The sequence below is a fragment of the Hyperolius riggenbachi genome, chromosome 12 (assembly GCF_040937935.1).
Source record: "Hyperolius riggenbachi isolate aHypRig1 chromosome 12, aHypRig1.pri, whole genome shotgun sequence".
Lineage (NCBI taxonomy): Eukaryota > Metazoa > Chordata > Amphibia > Anura > Hyperoliidae > Hyperolius > Hyperolius riggenbachi.
The window spans coordinates 219,747,504-219,767,190 of NC_090657.1; the positions used below are offsets into that span (position 1 = coordinate 219,747,504).

The window sequence follows — 19,687 nt, forward strand, 5'->3', positions numbered from 1 at the left end:
CGTATGTTTGACCCATAGTGGGGTAGAGTCCGCTAGTCCTCTTGAATCTGGTCTCAACCAGATGGCTCCCGCCAGGTTTCTTCCTGATAAAAAGTTTTCTGGCCTCACCCATCCTTTATAGTTGTCATTGTGTTGCCAATCTAACAGTCTGTTTAGTGCTACAGCCTGATGGTATATCTTCAGGTCCGGGACTCCCAGTCCCCCTCTCTCCTTAGTTCTCGTCATTAATTCATATGATAGGCGTGGTCTCTTATCTTTCCATATAAATTTACCTAATAGGGATTTTACTTTCCCTAGGAAGGATTTTGGCAAGGGGATGGGGATCATTGACATTGTGAAGAGTAGTCTGGGTAGGATGTTCATTTTTATGATACTGACTCTGCCTAGCCACGTGAAGCTTCTTTTGTTCCATGCTTCCAAGTCTTTTCTAACTGTGTCTAACAATGGGATGAAGTTGAGGGCGAATAATTTGTCAAGACTAGAAGGCAGAGCGATTCCTAGGTATTTTAGAGAGCTTTCTTTTGCAGTGAAAGGGAACTGTCCTCTTATACTTTCCATTTCTTCCTGTTTTATTCCCACCCCTATATAATCAGATTTACTGATATTGATTTTAAAGTCAGATATTGCCCCATATTCCCGAAATTCCTGTATTAGATGAGGTAAGGAGGTGCAAGGATCTCGGACATATAACAATATGTCGTCCACGAATGCAGACAGTTTGTGTGTATGGCCCCCTATAACTACTCCTCGAATTTTCTGATTCATTCTAATGCTTCTGAGAAGGGGTTCTAAGGTAAGTACGAATAATAGAGGCGAGAGAGGGCAGCCCTGCCTCGTGCCGTTTGCCAGGCTGAAGCTAGCAGATGTGGTTCCGTTAGCTCTTATTTTAGCCGAGGGGTTTGAATATAGGCTATATATCCAGGCTCTCATAACAGGTCCCAGACCAATATGGTCCAGTACTGAGTGCAGCATTCCCCAGTTCACCCTGTCAAAGGCCTTTTCCACGTCCGTGGACAGAAGCATTAACGGGGTATTTGTAATTTTTGACCAGTGTATCACGTTCAGGGCCTTATAGGAATTGTCCCTAGCTTCTCTTCCCACCACAAAGCCCGCCTGATCAGGGTGAACCAGGGACGGCAGGCCATCTTTAATACGGTTAGCCAATATTTTAGAGAAGAGCTTAATATCTAAATTTATGAGCGAGATAGGCCTGTAGCTCGGGCACAAGGCAGGGTCTTTCCCCTCCTTTGGTAACACCACTATGTGGGCCTCCGTACTCTGGGGAGGAAAGCTACCCCCCTCCCGTATACCATTTAGCATACTGCATAATTTCGGGAGTAGGTGGTCTGCGTAAGTGGTATAATATTTTTTCGTAAACCCATCGGGTCCTGGCGATTTGCCATTGGGTATTCCTTTTAGCACCTCTCTTAACTCTTGTATTGAGATCTCTTGTTCAAGGTCCTTGCACCAGTCCTTGGTCCACCTAGGCATGCCTACTTTTTCTAAATAGGTTTTTATTTTCTCTTTACAATTTTGCATCTCCTCTTGTGTTTGCCCCCTTCTGATATTATATAGAGACTCATATTTTTTAAAAAGGTCAGCAATCTTTTCCGCTCCAAATTCAAGGTGGCCGTTATGGTCTTTAATTTTATGAATGAAGTTTAATTCTCGCTTTTTCTTGATGCTGTTTGCTAATAATTTGCCACATTTGTTATTGTATTCGTAGGTTCTTGCCCACCAGAGTTTTGTCTTGTTTTGGTTCTATTGTCCATAATTTTATATAGCTTCCCCTTCTCTTCCTTCAGTGCCTTCTCTAATTCTTTTGTTGGAGATTTTTGGTGTGACGTTTCGAGCTCATTAACCTTCTCTAATGTTTTTTAGCAGCCACCCCTGTTCTTCCCTCTTTTTCCTTGCCCCCTGAGAAATCAGTTCCCCCCTTATTACGGCCTTATGTGCTTCCCACACTATACTTTGAGACCTCTCCCGTACCATTTTCTCTAAAATAATTATGTATTATCCTTTCCACTTTCTGTTTTGCTTCCAGATCGTCTAGTAATGTGTCGTTTAATCTCCAGTGTCTCCCTCTTAAATTAGTGTAGGCCAGTGTCAGGTCTACCCATATTGCCGCATGATCAGAGGCCGTAATGTTTTCTATTTTAGCTTTTTGCAGCCCGTGTAGGTAAAACTGATCTACCCATAAGGAATCAATGAGAGTATATACCCCGTGTACAGAGGAGAAGTATGTGTAGTCCTTATCTAAGGGGTGAAGGTATCTCCAGCAATCTACTAGATGCATTTGTTTCATAAGAAGGGAGAAGTCTCTCAAGGTTTTGTTAGACAAGTGGGAGGTGCCCATGGATGAGTCAATTTTAGGATTACTTAAGATGTTCAGATCTCCTCCAAACACCAGGGCCCCTTCAGCGAAAATTCTCACCTTCTTGTGAATACACTTTAAAAAATGAACCTGTTGAACATTAGGGGCGTAGACGTTAACAAAGGTGAACATCTTTTCCCCCAATTTAGCTTTCACTGCTAGGTATCTGCCTGTTTCATCCTTGTCTATTGCTACCATCTGAAGGGGTGTGTTTTTGGCCATGGCTACCGCTACCCCCTTAGCCCTTCTGATGGGAGAGTTATTAAAATACCATCTATCAAATAGATGATGAGGCATACGTGGTACACAACCGTCCCTGAAATATGTCTCTTGTAGGAATAATATCGGAGGTTTCAAACCTTTTAATCTCTGTCCATAGTCGGCCCCTTTTACATGGAGAACACATTCCCCGGACGTTGTAAGACATTACTCTAATCTTTTCCCCTTGAGTCATGGTTCGGATATATTTTGTCTAAACCCATTTGGATCTGCCCACGTGTACTAATAACTAACCTCAAACCTATAACCAAAACCTGAGAACATAACAAAACAAACGGACCAGAAATTTGGTCCAGCACTACTTCTTTCCTTTCTGGGCTATGAATGTATAGCTCAGAAGCAGTTCCCTCGTTAAAGGGAGCCCTATTGGGGTTACTCCACCACATTTAGACCCTTCAGTTGGTTTAAGTCTACCCCCGGCATTTTCATGTCATCCCATTTCATCCTATTTATGCAACCCCGCATTTGCGTGTTTTATATACATAGGGTGAAAAAGGCCCCCCGCCCCACCATGAGGATACAGCAACATGACCAGTTAGAGCATATAACAAGAATAACGCATCCAAGTTATCTTAAGCTATAAATATTAAAAGCTGTTATATAGGATATAGCCTCCTGGTTGCGGCCTTGGGGCTGAGGCCTGAGTTCACTAAATGTCACCTCACACGTCCCTCTATTCCTTAGAGGCTCATGGAGTCGGAGATCCAGGGCTAAGGGGGGGGGGGGGGAATTCAGAGCACGTCCCCTTTTCCTCCCTGTGTCCTTAGTTTGCCATCTTTCCCTTTGTGGCTGAGAGGGTTGTTCTACAGTCCCCCGCCAATCCTCAAAGTCTGTTGACGGAAGGCTCAGGTCCTCCGTGAACTTTTTCAAATCATCCTTTGTTTTCAATGTGGCTGAGTTTCCTTCTATAGTAGCTGTAAGGGAGAAAGGGTATCCCCATCTATCTATTCCTCCTTTATTGCGGATTGCCTCTAGCAAAGGCTTTACTGCCCTTCTCTGCATCAGTGTTCTTCTTGATAAATCAGGAAAGAGAGTGATGCGTGCCCCCTCAAAAACAATATTTTCTTTATCTCTCATGGTGCGTAATAGTTGTTCAGCATCAGTGAATCGTAGTAATCTGCATATTATGTCACGGGGCCTGCTCGGATCAGTATACCTAGGGCCGAGCGCCCTATGTGCTCTTTCAATGTCAATTTGTGTTTGGGCAGGGCGGTTCAAGATTGTATTAAAAATGGTAGTTACCTTAGCCCGCATGTCTTCCGCATCCACTGACTCCGGAAGGCCTCTTATCCTGATGTTCTGTCTCCTAGAATGGTTCTCCTGGTCATCTAATTGTGATATCAGAGAGTCTATTTTGCGGTCTTGCATGGATATTTTTGTCTGCATCTCCGCTACCTTTGAGTCTCTTTCTTCATTTTTATCTTCCAGGGTCACCACTCTGTGTCCTATGGCTGTGATATCTTTATGGAGCTCGTCTATTTCCCTCCTGAAGGCTCTTTCTATCCTGCTTGCAAAAGAATCCAGGTCTTCTTTTGTCGGTAGGTTGCGGATCTGGGATCTAAGTTCTTCAATTGCGTCACCCTGCTTGGATTTTTGTGAGACTTGTAAGCCCCCTGCTTTGCCGGGGTCGTTGTTCTTCTGAGCTGACTTGGGCGGCACGGAATTCCGTGTCTCCTCTCTTCGCTCCTGTGTTAGCAAAGGGCCTCCTTCCGCCTGCACGTCGCCATGTTGCAATGGCGTCCCGCTCGGGGAGCCGCCCGATCTGTCTCTGCCACCATTCTGTGTGGTCCCCTCCTCTGTCAGGGCACTGGGTGTTTTGGGCATTGTGGTCATCCCCTCTGCTGTCTTACCGGGCGAGACCAGCGTGTTCTCCGCTTCCCGGGCGCCGTCCCTCATCATCGCCCGGGGCCTCAGCATGTCTCCCACCTCGTCTCCCCCTGCGGCTTGGGCTTTCTCCTGGCCCTTCTCAGGTGCCGCTTCAATGTCGGTCTGTTTGTTCCCCGGACTGCTGTCGTTTGGTTCCAGTGCAGGCAGGGTGTTCTCGTCTCCACCGGCTGCCTCCTTCCCCTTATTTGCCGGCGCCATCTTGGTGTGCAGGGCCGTCTGTGTGTTTGCCTCTCGGAGGTATCTCTTGATATCTGGCCCGGAGGAGGTTTTCTTGTGCTTTTTCCTGGAGCTTCTAGTCGCCCTTCTCTCCGTGGGCATGCTGTGAGTGCTTGGAGGTATGAAGTGGTATTTTTTCTGTAAGTTATGCGGGGTTTTAGTTTCAGTATGCCGGGAGCTCTGGGTTCAGCGTCCTACTCCGCCATAGGCAAGCCACGCCCCCCCGTGTTGAGGTATTTAACCACACAAGTTGGTAATTTACCTCACCGCTCAGCAATTTCAGCTTTCCATGTACAGTAAATTATGAATTGACATTTTCCTAAGTGCTCGGTAAAATCAGCTGTTTTCTGCATTACCTCATGTGGTAATGCTTTCAGAATCGAGGTATATGGGGTCGATCCATAAAAGGATGTGCGGAAAAAAAATGTGGTCGGGAAAATACCGCATTTGACATTTTAGACTTCATAAAAATTTTCACAGGTGCGGTAAAAGTTCGCTGAATTACCAAAGCCCATTGACAAAAATCTGTTGGTAACAGCAGGAGAGGGTTACAAGCTGTTCCGTGCAGTGAGGGCATTATAATAGAAGAGGCATCCCAGACATCCCTTTAGATGTACATGTTTTGTTATACTGCTTCTGCTTGCTCTGACTCTATTAGTCTTTATTAACATTCTATTTAATTGCCACAGCTTAGAAGAACTTCAAGAAACTTTACACAGGCTATGCTTAGGTTATTTTCCCCAATAGCTCCTACACACCTTAAAACAGGAACCCAAGAGGTTAAACAGCCACACAGCCTAAGCTATTCAGGGGAAACCGGTTTTGTTCCGATCTGTCTGGAGGAGGGGTTTAAAAGCTTGTCCCAAATGAGAAGGCTGGGGGTCCTATAAGATTTTATCATTCAGACTTGCAGGAGAACAGGGGCTGTTTCTATTGGCTCCCTGCTCCTGTCAGTCACAGCTGCCTCTGCTTTTCAGTCATGGCTCCCAGCACAGTCTCCTTGCACAAACTCTGCATTCCTATCACCACTTCAAAGCAGACTTTTTGTGGCTTAACCACTTAATGTAGGCTTTATGAATTGACATTTGCTGACATGTGTTGGAGGTGTTTACCACACAAGTCGGTAATTTACCTCACTGCTCGGTAATTTCAGCTTTCCATGCGGTAATAGCCTTTATGAATAGCTATTTTCAGCATTACCAATTGCGGTTATGCTTTATCAATCAGCCCCAATGTGTTGTATCTTTAATTGTAAAGGGAATATAATCAAAAGAGTCAATTATAAGAGTCTGTTTCCACTAGTGACAAATTTGGCACAAATCAGCAGTGTTTCCCCGCAGGTGAGAAGGGCAGGGAAACACTTACTGTGCAATGGATTTGCTGGCCAGGACGCACTGCTGTGCAAATCTGTGGGTAGAAGGCTTGAGGTACCTTTTTCATATTTAAACCATTTTATGATTTGTTGCGTCTCCCACCCTTATAGTCATTATAGTATCCATTATTTGGAGTACTTGGGATATCCATCCATTTGTAGTCACCGTCTATCAATTTAAAATGCGACCACTCTGGAGTCTCTCACAGCCCAGTTAGCAAAGTGGGGTCAGAGTTTCCTCTACCTGCTAATACAGTAGTTACCTTTCAGCTGACCCCAGCTTGTAAATATTAGTATTCTACATTTTTTTCTATTATTTATTGTATTTTTTTTTTTAATTATTCACTGGCTGGCGAGGTCAGCATCTGCACCGGAGGCTGGCTATAAGCGGGGCTGCGGTGAGGGCACAGGACGGCTGTCAGGGGCTGGAGGAAGCCCTGAGTAAGTAGGGAAGTGTGTGTGTGTGTGTGTGTGTATAATATATATATATATATATATATATATATATATATATATATATATATATATATATATATATATATATATATATATATATATATATATATATATATATATATATATATATATATATATATATATATCTCCAGCTTGCATCTTTCCTTTAACGAGACTCTATAACAAAAATGTCAGCCTTTTTTCTTCTATCCTACAAGTTCCTATACCTGTTCTAATGTGTTCTGGCTTACTGCAGCCTTTTCTAGTTGCACTGTCTTTGTAATATATCTAATCCTCTTTTCTCTGTCAAGTTTTGTCAGCCCAGAGAGGAATGTGCTGCCTCTGCTGTGATAAGGAGAAGTTATGCACACCTCCTTCACCGCCCTAACCCCCGCCCCCCCCCCCCCCCCCACGTGTGTGTGCGCACGCTTTGTTTATCCCTCACAGACAAGTCTCTGCTCTCAGTTTCCTGAGTTTGTGAGGCTGAGGGAGGGGGGAGGGAGCCTCACAAACTGTGAGAATCCCTGACTGGAGCGCAGATAATTCACAATGTAATAAAAACTTGTAGTATACTGTAACATGATATATACATACACAAACATCACTTCCTGGTTAGCGGCCATGTTTTTTGTTTGTAAACACTTCCTAAAACTGGCGATTAAAAGCCAGGACTGCGGCGGGGAGCGGTGGAAACGGCACAGAGGGATCCAGGAGATCACAGTGACTCGATTGGTATGTTTTTTATTGTACAAATCGGACAGTACAGATTCTCTTTAAGCAGTTTACTCTGCGGAAGCCATCTTTGCAGATCAGCTGCCAGCAGTAAATCTTCACAAATTCCATTTCTCGGATTAATATGGAGATTCTGAGGAATGCAATCTGAACGGAGGATGTCAAGGTGCTTTATTGAATTTAGACATGAAAATTGCAGCTGTCTCTGCTTCCACGAAAACTCATAATAACAAATCTGTAAGCTGTACATATACACAGGGAAATGTGACAGGAAGAAACAGAAAGAGGTGAAAAAAAAAGAAAGATAAATAATAAAAAACAACGTTAATCTTGAAAAAAACTTTCAACTTATGGAAAAAAAAAATATTGCTGTGGACTGCAACCAGATGCAAGCTGGGTTGTGTTCCCTGCGCTTGGTGGATGGAAGCTGATTGGATGATGTATAACCCCGCCTCCATCCTTTCCAGCAGCTGCATGTGTTGTTAGACCACTCAGAGTCCAGTCAGTGTGGGGTCTCTATCTTCCAGGAAGAAGGCAGCAGTCTTTATCTTCTCGTATAGCGGGGCTCTGAGAGGGCGGAGCATGTTGTGAACTGGTAACTGGTCCAGAGGGTGGTTAACTGTTGACGTGGTATTTCAGCTGATCTCATGCCACTTGCTTTCACTGAGGCCGCGATTCGACATCTGGCCAAGCTCAGAAGGAGTGATGGACCGATCGGCTGTAGCCGGGGAGGATGACTTACAGAAGTGTAGAATATACACAAGATCTCATAGGTCTCTGAAGATCAGGGAGTCCTGTGTAAAGCGGTTCTCCGCCCAGAACATCTCTCATTGGTTTTGAATACAGGATGGAAGGGTTAAGGTGCCCATACATTACTCAATGATTGTATCGAATGGGAAAAGAAATGGCACCGCAACATGGTTACCCGGCTGACCTTTCTTAAAAGATCAATTAGTGGCAAAGGCTCGATCAGTTGCACGGCAGTAAGAGCGCTTGATATCGCAGCAGCCAACGGAACCACGACCAACATCCACGCAGACATATTCTGCATATGTTGGCACTAAAACCCAATAGGAGGTAGAAAAGTACTCTAAAGGATCGCCATTGTGGAAAATTGTTAAATGTAAAATGCATTGATATAAAATGTACATTTCTCCCAAACTAAAATGCACTATAAGTTACCTTTTTCCTTTGTTGCTGTCACTTACGCTAGGTAGTTTTGGACTAGACCACCTCCTCATGGGGGATTCTCAGAACAGTAGAGTCTTGGTTATCCGGCACCGGTGGGGATTGGCCGAAGCCAGATAAGTGTGCTCTCTGGTTGCTTGAGACTCAATGTTAAAAATACAGTACTACAGTATTCCCCACTCCATAGATATTGAAAATATATTAACCACTTTACCCCCGCCCGTACGAATTTCTCCGTCCCTTTTTCCATCCTTTAACCCCCAGGGACGGAGAAATCCGTACTTTCCACGTACTCGACGCTGTCCGCGCTCCCGCTCGTAAACACGCCGCCCGCCGCTAGTAAACACGCCGCCGCCCGCTCGCCCGGAGATCAATGAACGGAAAAATCCATTCCCGTTCGTTGATCTAAGCCCCACAATGATCCGCTGCTCTCCTATGGGCAGCGCGATCATTGTGAGAAAAAACTCACGTGTCCAGCCTCCTTATTCTTCCTCCAAGCTTCCGGAAGGAAGCTTGGAGGTCGCATTAAAACAAAAAGTTACTGTGGCCATCTTGTGGCCAAATAGTAAACTACACCCTACACATTTTTCACATACAAATAAATGATTTTTACACAAAAAATTAACTCATTACCTCCCACACTCCCCATTTTTTTTTTTTTTTGTAATTAAAAAAAAAATTCAAAAATTTACAATTAAAAAAAATACATAAATAGTTACCTTAGGGACTGAACTTTTTAAATATTTATGTCAAGAGGGTATAACACTGTTACTTTATAAACTATGGGCTTGTAATTAGGGATGGACGCAAAACTGGAAAAAAAATGCACCTTTATTTCCAAATAAAATATTGGCGCCAAACATTGTGATAGGGACATATTTTAAATGGTTTTATAACCGGGACAAAAGGGCAAATACATTTCATGGGTTTTAATTACAGTAGCATGCATTATTTAAAAACTATAATGGCCGAAAACTGAAAAATAATTATTTTTTTCCCCACATTTTTCCTATTTTCCCATTAAAACACATTTAGAAAAAAATAATTCTTGGCATAATGTCCCACCTAAAGAAAGCCTAATTGGTGGCGGAAAAAACAAGATATAGTTCATTTCATTGCGATAAGTAATGATAAAGTTATAGACGAATGAATGGACGGAGCGCTGAAAGGTGAAAATTGCTCTGGTGGTCAGGGGGTAAAACCCCTCAGTGGTGAAGTGGTTAAAGAGACACTTCAGCCTAAACAAGCATACTGTCATTAAGTTACATTAGTTATGTTAAATAGATCGGGAATATAATCTCTTACCCACCCTGTTTTAAAATAACAGGCAAAGGTTTGTGATTTCATGAGGGCAGCTATCTTTTTGGTTGAAAGGAGGTGATAGGGAGCATGAGCCAGTTCCAACTGTCCTGATCACCCCTCCCAGTTGCTAGGCAACGAGATCAGAAATCCTATCATGCTTTGCACAGCATTAGGGGAAAAATGCCTGGCACTTTTCTTTGATGGGGCGGAGCTTAGCTTCTAAGCAGCTAAAAATTAGGCTTGGTTATGAAAAACAATGTTCTGATGCTGTGAACCTGTTAAAGAAACACCAAGGCTTTTCAGTGCTGCGGAGTAGATTTTTAGTCTGGAGGTTCACTTTAACTGTGGGAAAGCCGTGGAACCCAGTCTTTAACCACAGCAGAGCCCACAAATAGAGATGACCCGAACTGCTCGCTTGCGAACACTACATGGGGAATGACCTCTGGGTCACTTCTGTGTTCGCAAGCTTCCTCAATACAGTGCCGAGGTTTTCCCGGGGGCTGTGCATTGTGGATTGTGTGCCCGCAGCTGGGAGCGCTTTGCACATGACGTCACGCATAGCACTCCCGGCTGCGGCCACGTGAGCAAGGGGACATTCCCCAATGCAGTGTTTGCAAGCGAACATTTCGGCTCATCCCTACCCACAAACAGCCTAGAAGTTGGCCTTCACCACCGTGAGTGCTGCCGGCAATTTATGCTGGTTGGTTGAGAGAGCTGGTTAAAGCCAAGCACTCCCGGAAAGATTAGATCAGGGAACTTCACCGTTTCCCAATAAGCCATTATCGTGATCAACGTAACGCAAATGACGGGACATGACTGATCATTAGGCGGAATATAACCTAGAATTTCTGCACAGAATTTCTACACACGTTGTTGTTTTTTAGTAAAACAGCATTCAAAGGGTTACATCACAGGGCTCACTCTTCTGCAGGGAGAACCCCATCCCAACTGCTGTTAAAGGGGAAATTCAGCCTAAACAAACATACTGTTATTAAGTTACATTAGTTATGTTAATTAGAATAGGTAGGTAATATAATCTCTTACCCACCCTGTTTTAAAAGAACAGGCAAATGTTTGTGATTCATGGGGGCTGCCATCTTTGTCATGGGGGCAGCCATCTTTTTGGTTGAAAGGAGGTGACAAGGAGCAAGAGACACAGTTCCAACTATCCTGTGTCCTGATAACCCCTCCCAGCAGCACACACTAGGCTTCAAATGTCAAATTCAAAATGTAAAAAAAAAAATTGCACCAAAAAAGCAGAACGAGAGCAACAACATCAGAAATCCCATCATGCTTTGCACAGCATAAGAGGAAAACTGCCCGGGCAGTTTTCTTCTGTGCAGCTAAAAATGAGGCTTGTATAAGAGAAACAAAGTTCTGATGCTGTGAAACTGTTAAAGAAACACCAAGCCTTTTCGGTGCTGCTGAGTCGATTTTTAGTCTGGAGGTTCACTTTAAGCTTATCTTGTGTACACATTCTTTACTTGATACATTTATGTAAACATTCTCTGGCTGTGCAGGACTTCAGCTGATGAGTGCTGCAGTGAAAAACAGGTCAGAAATCACTGCTGGCAGCATTTACAACAGAATGACAATAGTTATAAATAAAATGCACCAGTAGTTTTCAAAGTAAATTAACTGAACTTTGGGAAGTTATAATATCTAAATGAATAATAATAATAATACTTGTGCACAAAAGCAAATATGATAATTGTATGGGTTATAAAAAGTAGGAAAACACATTTTTGTTGAAAATTTTGTCAGAGTTTTAAACCACTTTAAAACAGTCGTTTAAATTATACAAAATGTTTTAGCAAAAATGTAAATGATCGTTTGTGATCAGTCATCACGGTCGATCAAAACGAACAATCGTTGCGGTTCATCGTCCACCTTTAACCATTGTTTAACACATTTTCGTTGAACAACGGTTACACGATATGGCAAAAAAATAACGTTTGGCAAAACAAGGAAATCTTGCAGCGAGTATGGACCTTTGAGTTTCAGATAATCAGGACTCTACTGTATTATCTTTCATTCTTTACAAAAGCATTCCTCGGAAAGGATCTATACGAAGATAGTATTTGGACTGAACGAATGCAGTTCTCAAGTTCAGTAAGTGTTTTTGTAAATAAAACCATGAGAATCCCCCATGTGGAGCTAAACTAGTCCAAAACCTGTCATATTTTTACTACCTACAATAAGTGATATAGGAAAAAAGTAATATATGGCTCATTTTACTCTGGGAGAAATGTGTTTTACATTTGAAAGTTTTTTGCAATAGCTGTATAGTTGTCCTTTAACGATTCTTTATATTTTTGGTGTTGTAATATAAAGCTATCCCATTGCGTGCCTTGAGTAAGGGAAGTCTGTGGGGCCACGAAACACTTTCAGAAGTGCAGACATTCCCTGGAAACCCAGTGGTGAGATTTCACCTCATTGCCTCCTCTCGATGACCCTCGGACAGGAAGTAAAGGCAAATCTTCACAGTGGAGGACAAAGGAATAAAAATCTAGAGTGAGTATAACTCACCCCAACTCTATTTTAAACAAGAAAAAAACAACATACTGTCTGGAGAGGCCTCAGGTTATAAATCTGTATTTTGTACATGGACTCTTCATCTACTCCTTGAACTTCCACTCCTGCCGGCACATGGGGCAGTGCTGCTGCACCTGCTGGGAGTTCAGCCACTTGAGGATGCAGTGCATGTGGAAGCAGTGAGAGCAATGGCCCCAAACCAGCGGGCAGTCATCTCCTGGAATCTTACCTGCAGGGAGAGGAGAGAGAACCATCAGAGAATGGAACGTATAAAACACATACAGTATAAGCTCGTTATAGTAAAACGCTGACATAGTACACATTCGGGCATAGTAAACTTAAGGTAGCCATACATGTAGTGATGATGAGCAGATTCCACCAAGAAACAAACTCTCTCTAATCGATTCTGATAAGAGAGAGAGATCTGTCGGCCGCCCATACACCACAGGCCGATTCCCCATCAATTTCATGCTGAAATCGATCTAGAATCTGTTTTGCGACCACCTCGCCGGTGTCCCCTCAATGTTAAATGCCCCCCTGTGCCCAGTGCATGGTGTACATTACCTGTCCGCGACCTCCACTTGTACCGCAGGCTCTGGGCACACTCTGTTCTTCAAACACGCGAGCCACAAGGTTGCCTAGTAACGTGGTCGCGTGTATGCAGTCTGACGTGCGTCCTGCTAGCGGAGGGACAAGCGGAGGCCGCGGACAGGTAATGTATACCTTGCACTGGGCACCGGGGGGACGTTTTAACATGGGGGGGGGGGGGGGGGGGGGGAGGTTGAGGAATGACAGCACCTGGGGTTTTCCACATTCGATCGTCCTGTAATTGCACGTCGTTCCTGCCGCACACCCGATTGAGCAAGTCGTCCCAACATATTGCAGCGTTCGCAATGAACAATGCAACCAATTTTCGTCCCGAAATTGGTCGCACTGTCGGTCGGGGATGCACTTGGAGGCACGGATTTTCATCCGGTTTGATTGCACTAATCGAATCTGATAGTCGCCTGATGTATGGCAACCTTAAGTGTCCAGATCCCGGCCAAGCACCATTATAAGTATATGGGAATAACGCCTGGCATAGTAAACCCTGATATAATAGAACTTCTGTTTAAGTTGACCTATTTTTGGGGCACCTGCAGTGTTCTCCCCAGAAATGTTTTCCAGCCGGGTGGCATGAAAAAGTAGCCGGGTGGGGTGAGATGAGAGAATGCAGGGCCGGTGCTTCTGTGTGCAACTCTGCTTACAGAATAAGAGAAGGTGAGCCAATGACAGCCGGGTGCTTACCATAACTAGCCGGGTGGAGCACCCGCCTAAAAGAGCCTGGGGAGAACACTGCACCTGTAATATCCAGCATCCAGCTATAGAGGAAAGGGAGCGGGCACACGGTGTCATACATTAGTAAGAGAGACCCATGAGCTGTGGTTGGCGGACAGCTGGCAGCCACTTGTAGCCTGCTCCCCATCTGCACTAGTGGGCCTGCGTGGATTAACTCAAAAGCATTAGCCAGTGAGCTTCCTGTGTGTTTAAGCTGCTGCCTGATTACTGAGGGAATGGCCTGTCATCTGTGACTTGTGTGTGCATGGCTGCAATGACACAGTATCATCCAAGCTGCACAGAAGAGTACATTATCAGTACTGTACCTGCATTGACTGGTGAGACCTATGCTTCCTGTGTAAGCTGCTGCCCGAGTACTGAGTGAATTGCCTGTCATATGTGACTTGCTTGTGCATGGCTGCATTGGACACAGTATCATCCAAGCTGCACAGAAATGTGCATAGAGGAGTACATTATCAGTACCGCAGTGTTCTCCCCAGGCTCATTTTAGCCGGGTGCGCCACCCGGCTAGTTTTGGTGAGCACCCGGCTGTTTTCAGCTCACCTCCTCCTATGCTGTAAGCAGAGTTGCTCACAGATGCGCCAGCCCTGCATTCTCTCATCTTGCCCTACCCGGCTACTTTTTCATGCCACCAGCTGGGGGGGGAAGAGGACACTGGTACTGTACCTGCATCTACTGGGGAGACCTATGCTTCCTGTGTAAGCTGCTGCCTGATTACTGAGGGAATTGCCTGTCATCTGTGACTTGCTAGTGCATGGCTGCAATGCTACAGTATCATCCAAGCTGCACAGAGGAGTACATTATCAGTACTGTACCTGCATTAACTGGTGAGACCTATGCTTCCTGTGCAAGCTGTTGCATGATTATTGCATGCAAATCCCAGCATATTGAGCACAGTGCATTGTGATCTAGCTTAGACACTGTCTGTGCTCGCTTGCTGAAGCATTAGGCTGGTTTCACAGTGGGACGTTAAAGTCCCACGTTACAGCAGCCAGTAACGCAGCCTAACTCACAGCACTGTACAATCAATTGTGCTGTTCACAGTGCCCACGTTACGTTACATAGTAACGCAGCACGTTTAAACAAAGTGCTGCATGCTGTACGTTATACTGGGCTAAGCAGCGTTAGACTGTTTGCACATGCTCAGTAATGTTGGAGGAGGAGGTCTCCCCTCCTCCTCCGCAGCCAGCCACATGGCTAATTAATATTCACTGCATTGTGGTGACTGTGGTGGGGCAGCAGTGTTGTCCGGATCATGAACGAATCGTTCATTTGATCCAGATCTTTTTTTTGTGAGTCGAATCACCACAATGAAAGATTCGGTTCACAGTGGATGTCTGTCTGGAGGAAACAGGAACATACAGAATGTACAGTGCAGGGAAAGTCCTGTCCTGCTAGTCATTTCACCCAGTCTGCTTCCCTAGTAAAATGATTCAAATGATTCGGTTCAAAGATCCAGATCTTTTCAATGATCCGATTCAAATGATCCAAATCCTTAAAAAGATCCGGACTTCCTATCACTAACCTGGAGCGGCTGCTTTGAGAGCTGCATAACTCAACTCAATCTGACGTCCAACTTCAACACCACCAGGCGTTGCTTTAGGGCAGCTTTTCTCAACCTTTCTACCCTGGAGGAACCCTGCAAATAACTTTTGGATATCAGGGAACCCCTGCAAACAATTTTTTGATCTCGAGGAACCCCTGCATTTATTTTGGAGGAGACATGGTCTTTAAAAGTCTGTGTGGCTGTTTATTTTACTACCCCTATTACACTACCACTCATTATACTGTCTCCTGACCCCCCAATTTAGTGCTTCTTGTTGAAGTATCACCTATTATAATGTGCTCTATTATACTACCCCCACGATGGGGGAAAATGCCAAGGAACCCTTGCAGAGTACTCGAGGAACCCTGGTGTTCCAGGGAACCCTGGTTGAGAAAGCCTGCTTTAGGGGTACGTAATGCGACCATAACATCCCCTAAAACGCAACGTCTTGGTGGGAAAGTAGGCTTAAAAAGAACAAAGGACTTCCAATTATTGACTGAATTAAGATACTGTACTATGGTATACTTTGTGCGTATGGCAATTTCTGATATAGAAAACTACTTTCTCAGGTCCCTTGGAGCTTACTATAAAGGGATTCTACTGTAGTCGCATTTATTCATGTCTTTGGCGTCATTAGTCCGGGCCCAATATAATGCCTGAAATATTCACTAGGTGTGAGACAAGGGAAGTCCCTTTATGGACAATAGACGCGGATGGTAATATCTTACAGCAGAGAGGAGGGAAGGGGCTGGGAAACATTATTTCCAGTATGATAAGATGTGTGGAACAGCTGCGAGAGGTAATCAGGAGATGTAAATCTGCAGACATGCTTATAACGGCATGTTTACAATTTCCAGGGGAGCTCACAGTGAACCTATCATGGCTGAAGATGTGCGACCAACCCTGCTGCTAAAATGAACCTGAACTCTTGCACAGGACAGAAAAAAAAAACATAGAGAAATGCACCCTGTATGTATTTAGAGAGTTTAGCTTCTCTAAAACAAGTTTTAGGCTGCTTTCACAGTGGGACGTTACAGGGGCACGTTAGAGCAGCCTGTAACGCAGCCCAACTCACAGCAATGAAAAATCAATGGGCTGTTCACAGTGCCCACATTACGTTACAGTGTAACGCAGCACGTCAAATGAAAGTGCTGCATGCTGTACGTTATACTGGGCTAAGCCGCGTTAGACTGCTTGCACATGCTCAGTAATGTTGGAGGAGGAGGCCTCCTCCGCGGCCAGCCACATGGCTAATTAATATTCACTGTACTCAGTGACGTGCAGCGTTTACTTCCTGGAGCGGCCGCTCTTTGCTGCGATTGGCTGGCGGGACCACGTGATGTGGATCACATGGTCTTCGCATCCATAGCACAGAGCAGGCGCACCAAGAGCTGCATAACGCAGCTCTAGGTAGCGTCCTCCACCAACACCACCATGCATTGCGTTAGGGGCACGTTATGCGACCTATAACATCCCCTAAAACGCAACGTCCTGGTGGTAAAGAGGCCTTACTGTGATCCATCAGCTGTGTCAGCTGACTGCCACGGCAGAGCAGCTAATTGGTAAACATGGTTTAACAAGATGTTAACCCTATGTCTGCTTCCATGAAAGCAGGAAGTAGACACACTGCAGATGTATTGCAGGATTTGTATCAGCTGCAACAAAGAAATGTCTTTCCTTAAAGGTTATTATGCTGTTGCTTATATTTTAGCGCAGAGAGGAAGTTCTGAGTTCAGATCCCCTTTAATCCTAAAAGCCAGTTGATTTGCTTCATATCGATTGTTTAGGCGCTCGACAACTTGCATCATTCAGTATTACATCATGACTGCTCTAATTTCTTTCACAACGCTTCTGCAGCTAATTGTGTACTGCTCCATGGAATACAAAGCTAATAAAGCCAATCAAATTAGTACTACTCCTGCCAGCAGGAACAGTAATCTCTAACGGTCTAATGTCCAACCAATTTATTATCATGTATTTATATAGAACTGACATCTTCTGCAGCACATTACAGAGTACATAGTCATGTCACTGACTGTCCTCAGAGGAGCTCACAATCTATTCCTACCATAGTCATAGTGTAGTGTCCTACCATATTATTATTATGTATTTTTATAGCACTGACCTCTTCTGCAGCACATTACAGAGTACATAGTCATGTCACTGACTGTCCTCAGAGGAGCTCACAATCTATTCCTACCATAGTCATAGTGTAGTGTCCTACCATATTATTATTATGTATTTATATAGCACTGAAATCTTCTGCAGCACATTACAGAGTGCATAGTCATGTCACTGACTGTCCTCAGAGGAGCTCACAATCTAATCCTACCATAGTCATAGTGTAGTGTCCTACCATATTATTATTATGTATTTATATAGCACTGACCTCTTCTGCAGCACATTACAGAGTACATAGTCATGTCACTGACTGTCCTCAGAGGAGCTCACAATCTATTCCTACCATAGTCATAGTGTAGTGTCCTACCATATTATTATTATGTATTTATATAGCACTGACCTCTTCTGCAGCACATTACAGAGTACATAGTCATGTCACTGACTGTCCTCAGAGGAGCTCACAATCTATTCCTACCATAGTCATAGTGTAGTGTCCTACCATATTATTATTATGTATTTATATAGCACTGACATCTTCTGCAGCACATTACAGAGTGCATAGTCATGTCACTGACTGTCCTCAGAGGAGCTCACAATCTAATCCTACCATAGTCATAGTGTAGTGTCCTACCATATTATTTTTATGTACTTATACAGCAGTGACATCTCCTGCAGCACTTTACAGGGTACATAGTCAAGTCACTGACCAGTGTTCTCCCCAGGCTTTTTTAGCCGGGTGCTCCACCGAGCTAGTTTTGGTGAGCACCCGGCTGTCATCGGCTCACCTCCTCCTATGCTGTAAGCAGAGTTGTGCGCAGAAGCACCGGACCTGCATTCTCTCAGCACGCCCCACCCAGCTATTTTTTCATGCCACCCGGCTGGAAAAAAATTCTGGGGAGAACACTGCTGACTGTCCTACTATAGTTAAGAGTCCACCTAATAGTCTAATGATGGGAATACACCATACGTTTTTTTTCGGCAGATAGATGGTTCGATAGATAATTTCCGACACGTCAGATCTTATTCTTGATTGTTTTTCTCATCGATTTCTCATAGAAGTGAATGGAAATAGCTAAGAAAAGATAAGGGAATCAAGTGGAAAATCGAGTGGGAAAAACAAAAAACGAAGATCGGACGAAAAATCGACGGGAAAAAAACGCATCGTGTATTTCCAGCATTTAGGTGGCCATTCACTAACGGCCACCAGATTTGACTGTGAGAAAGATCCTTTTCTGATAAAAATCTTGGCAGCAAGGTGTATGTTCTCTCCGTGTCTGCGTGGGTTTCCTCCGGGCACTCCAGCTTCCTCCCACATCCCAAAAACATACAGATAAGTTAATTGGCTTCTCCCTAAAAATGCACCAGCCGGGGGTCTGACACTACTGCTGCACACCCGATCTCTTGAGCGAGGTAATTCAGGCCAGCGTGATTCTGTAGTTTTAATTGGCTGCAGCTGGAAATTGGCTGAAATGACAACTGGGCAGCCATGTTGTGGCATCAATCTCTGGCATATTCGCTCACTGTGATCGAGTCTGCAGGGGGAACAAAATCCAACAAGTATTTGGGCACCTTTAGATCAATGTGTGGGTGTTTGGTGGTAGTGGGGGGGGGGGGGGGGGGGGGCGGTGGAGAGAGGAGAACGGGATGAGTAACTTATCAGTATGTTTTGGGGATATGTGAGGAAACCAGAATGCCTGCAGAAAACCCAGACAGACACGCAGTGAAAATGCCAACTCCATGCATAAAGAACCTCCATACACGCGGGCTAATGATAATACGGTACAATCACAGCTCAATGGAAATCAAGCAGCCAGCAATTTCCCAGGTGCCCGTCTCTATCCCAGTTATACAGAGCAGATATACCACAGCACTGGGTGCTGTCCTCTCCTTACAGATACCAGCTATACTGCGTCCTCCGTAGGCTCCCCTTGCATGTCATGTGACAGGCATCAGGCGCGGTGCATGTCATGTGACAGGCATCAGGAGCTGTGCAGAGCATGCTGCACAACAGACAGCAGCTGCGAGGAAGGCAGCACCTGGTGCTGAAGTGTGCCTGTCACACACCTGAAACAAGCATGCAGCTAATCCAGTCAGACTTCAGTCAGAGCACCTGATCTGCATGCTTGTTGAGGGGCTGTGGCCAAAAGTATTAGATCAGCAGGACAGACAGGAAATATGCATGGTTTAAAAAGGAAATAAATATGGCAGCCTTTAGATCTCACTTTATTTTCCCTTTAACCCTCCTTGCAGTCTATTAAAAACCGCCAGGGGGCGGTGCAGCAGTTTTTAAATTTTTATTTTTTTTTTTCAAATTATGTGGCGAGCCCAGGGATCGCTACAT

General features: G+C 44.5%; 1 protein-coding gene across 3 annotated transcripts in view; it reads right to left on the minus strand.

The window, feature by feature from the left end:
* Positions 1-7,308: 7,308 nt before the first annotated feature.
* The window catches only part of ANAPC11 (anaphase promoting complex subunit 11), a 101,424-nt gene continuing 89,045 nt past the window's right edge, over positions 7,309-19,687 (minus strand). For 2 of the 3 annotated variants that reach the window (XM_068263221.1, XM_068263220.1), the window contains exon 3: positions 12,386-12,570. In XM_068263221.1, coding sequence (XP_068119322.1) covers positions 12,425-12,570 — 146 coding nt within the window. In that variant the 3' untranslated portion in view covers positions 12,386-12,424. Of the gene's footprint in view, positions 12,571-19,687 lie in introns of all 3 variants that reach the window. The other variant, XM_068263219.1, reaches the window with a different exon arrangement.